The sequence below is a fragment of the Notothenia coriiceps genome, unplaced genomic scaffold (genome assembly GCF_000735185.1).
Source record: "Notothenia coriiceps isolate Sejong01 unplaced genomic scaffold, NC01 NC01_scaffold00001507, whole genome shotgun sequence".
Taxonomy (NCBI): domain Eukaryota; kingdom Metazoa; phylum Chordata; class Actinopteri; order Perciformes; family Nototheniidae; genus Notothenia; species Notothenia coriiceps.
Genome location: NW_011334208.1, coordinates 1 through 2,699, shown reverse-complemented (window position 1 = coordinate 2,699; position 2,699 = coordinate 1). Strand labels below are relative to the sequence as shown.

General features: G+C 40.6%; 1 protein-coding gene across 1 annotated transcript; it reads left to right on the top strand.

Moving 5' to 3' along the window:
• Positions 1-566: 566 nt before the first annotated feature.
• Positions 567-2,594, top strand: LOC104962551 (ubiquitin carboxyl-terminal hydrolase 2-like; the record flags this gene model as incomplete). The annotated part of the gene is made up of 6 exons (XM_010791008.1): positions 567-614; positions 713-836; positions 1,343-1,454; positions 1,548-1,658; positions 2,237-2,301; positions 2,462-2,594. Coding segments are annotated over 6 exons (593 nt in total), but the record flags the coding sequence as incomplete, so codon positions are not given.
• Positions 2,595-2,699: the final 105 nt, after the last annotated feature.

Below are 2,699 nucleotides of genomic sequence, written 5' to 3'. Positions count from 1 at the left end.
CTATCTCCAGGTATCTCTCTCTCTATCGCTCTCTTTCTCTATCTATCTACAGGTATCTCTCTCTCTCTCTATCTATCTCTCTCTCTATCTATTCTTCTTGAAGGTCTGCACACTCAGTCTAGTTTATGGTTTATATTTGGGATACGGTAACCCATGTAAAACCCACTCCCATTACTGCTACAATGATTACCTTTTATATTTATGACCCAGTTATGATTTATTTATGTCAGTGGATCCAAAAGTGGCCCAATTGAGGGAAGACATTTCATTTTAATGTTCCCCATGGCAACATACAAACATGTAGCTCATGTTGGCTTTATTAGTGACCTTCATTTGCAGATGATGTGAAGCCAATAAGGGGTTTTTATGATTAATTCCCATTTTGGCCACAGTGATAATGTTTTCAATCAATATGATGTTTGCTAAATGTTTTTGCACTTTTCTCCCAAAAAAAGGAAAAATAGTCACTTGAAATCCTGCTTTGTCTTTCTACCTTATTTTGTTATCTGTTCAATTCTCTAATGAATGCATGAATACCCTAAACATTTCTTTATGTTCTGAAACAGAACAAGAATCCACAAGGCCTGGTGGGACTGAGGAACCTGGGAAACACCGTGAGTGCTTCTTATTATACAACACGGTACCTGCTAAATCTTGTTTTTTTTTATCTCGTTATATCTGTTTTTTTTACATTTTTTTGTTTGATTTCCAGTGTTTCATGAACTCCATCCTCCAATGTCTGAGTAACACTTCAGAGCTGAGAGATTACTGCCTGAGAAACGTCCATCGCTCGGACCTGAACAACAACTGCACCACAAATGCTGCTTTGATGGAAGGTAGGAGAAAGAAACAGCATATCGTCAGCATAAAGGGAAACTCTGTACACGTGTTAGCGTTGAGTCACTTTATGGCTCAGCAGTCATTCTCATTTATGAACTTTATACTCAATTATGACGTCTTAAGCTTCATATTGCTCTGATGCACGGACGAAGGCTCTAACAACCCTTTACCTTGATCACCTTCACGATGAAAAATCACTGGAATCACATCAGATAATACTCCAATTATCAGTTTCTGCACAAACACGAACAGTTGCAGTCACAGTTTGACCTTCTATTGATTTTACTCTATTCAACATGTGCATAGTTTACTTATTTCTGCCTTTTACTTGCACCAGGGTGTAATTTTCTTACAGTTAAATTGTCTTTTAATTGCATGTTGCACTGTGGCTGTGTCAAGATTTCCATCGCTAACGCTATAGCTATTGTTCATATGAAAATAAAACCTTTCAACCTTTTTAATCTTGAATTTTCCGTCATCTTTTTCTATGCTTTTGCCTCAGAGTTTGCAAAGCTGACTCAGACTTTGTGGACGTCAGTGAGCAGCGAGGCCGTCAGTCCCTCGGACTTCAGGAGCCAGATCCAGAGATACGCTCCCAAATTTGTGGGCTGCAAGTAAGTCTTCCCTCCTGCTGCTTCAAATACTTTATCATCCATTCATTATTGTTGATTTCAGAGAAAAGAAAGTAACATTTTCCCTCCTCGCAGTCAGCAGGACGCCCAGGAGTTTCTGCGCTTCTTATTGGACGGCCTCCATAACGAAGTGAACCGTGTGACGGTTCGCTCTAATGTGTCCGACGAGGACTTTGACCATCTCTCGTAAGTCAACCCTCCACCTCACATGTCATTAACACCACTTTATGAGCTAACATTAGGCTATAAAGGAACTACAGCACGGTCACATGACTTCACGTCACCACCGCTAAGCTAAAGGAGGCTAATGTTGGGCTATAAAGGAACTACAGCACGGTCACACGACTTCACGTCACCACCGCTAAGCTAAAGGAGGCTAATGTTGGGCTATAAAGGAACTACAGCACGGTCACACGACTTCACGTCACTACCGCTAAGCTAACGGAGGCTAATGTTGGGCGTGACACCGTTTAGTGGTCTCATTCAGACACCTGTTAGCAACTGCTGTTTTTAAATTCACCAGTGGGGTATTTACTGACGTATTTTATCTTGTAGAACAAAACATTCAAATCTCTTCATCTTGAGTTAACCATACATCTTATTTCAGGCTAACAACCAAAAACACATTTTAAAATAAACTTCCAGATGAAGTGACAATGAGTGCTAAAATGCTGACTTATTTCCAGGTTTTATGATTCATTCCTGCACCACTTTATAAGCAAACCTTTTCAGTTTTTTCATTAATACTTTGGTTTCACTCACAGAGACGATGAGAAAGGGAAGCGGATGTGGAACATGTATTTGGAGAGAGAGGACAGCAAAGTAGTGGGTAAGAGTTTCTCTGTGTTTTTCACCCTCTGCCTGAAACCAGAGCCCAGTCTGCTCTGATAGGCTAGATGTCCCGCCCCTTAGCCTATCACGTACAATGTGTTGGAGCGCTATCCAATAGAAGCGCTAACTTTAATCCTCCATGTCTCTTATTTCTTCAGATCTGTTTGTGGGTCAGCTGAAGAGCTCTGTGACCTGCAGCTTCTGTGGCTTCAGATCCACAGTGTTCGATCCTTTCTGGGACTTATCCATACCTGTTGCTCAGGTAAACACACACACCGGAAAGGATATAGTGTTGGCTTTAAATACTTTTAATATTGCAGTGAAAAACAACTAATCATTGTCTTGGCCTGTATGTGTTTGTGTTGATTTGTATTCTCCTGGCTCTTTTTAAGCTCA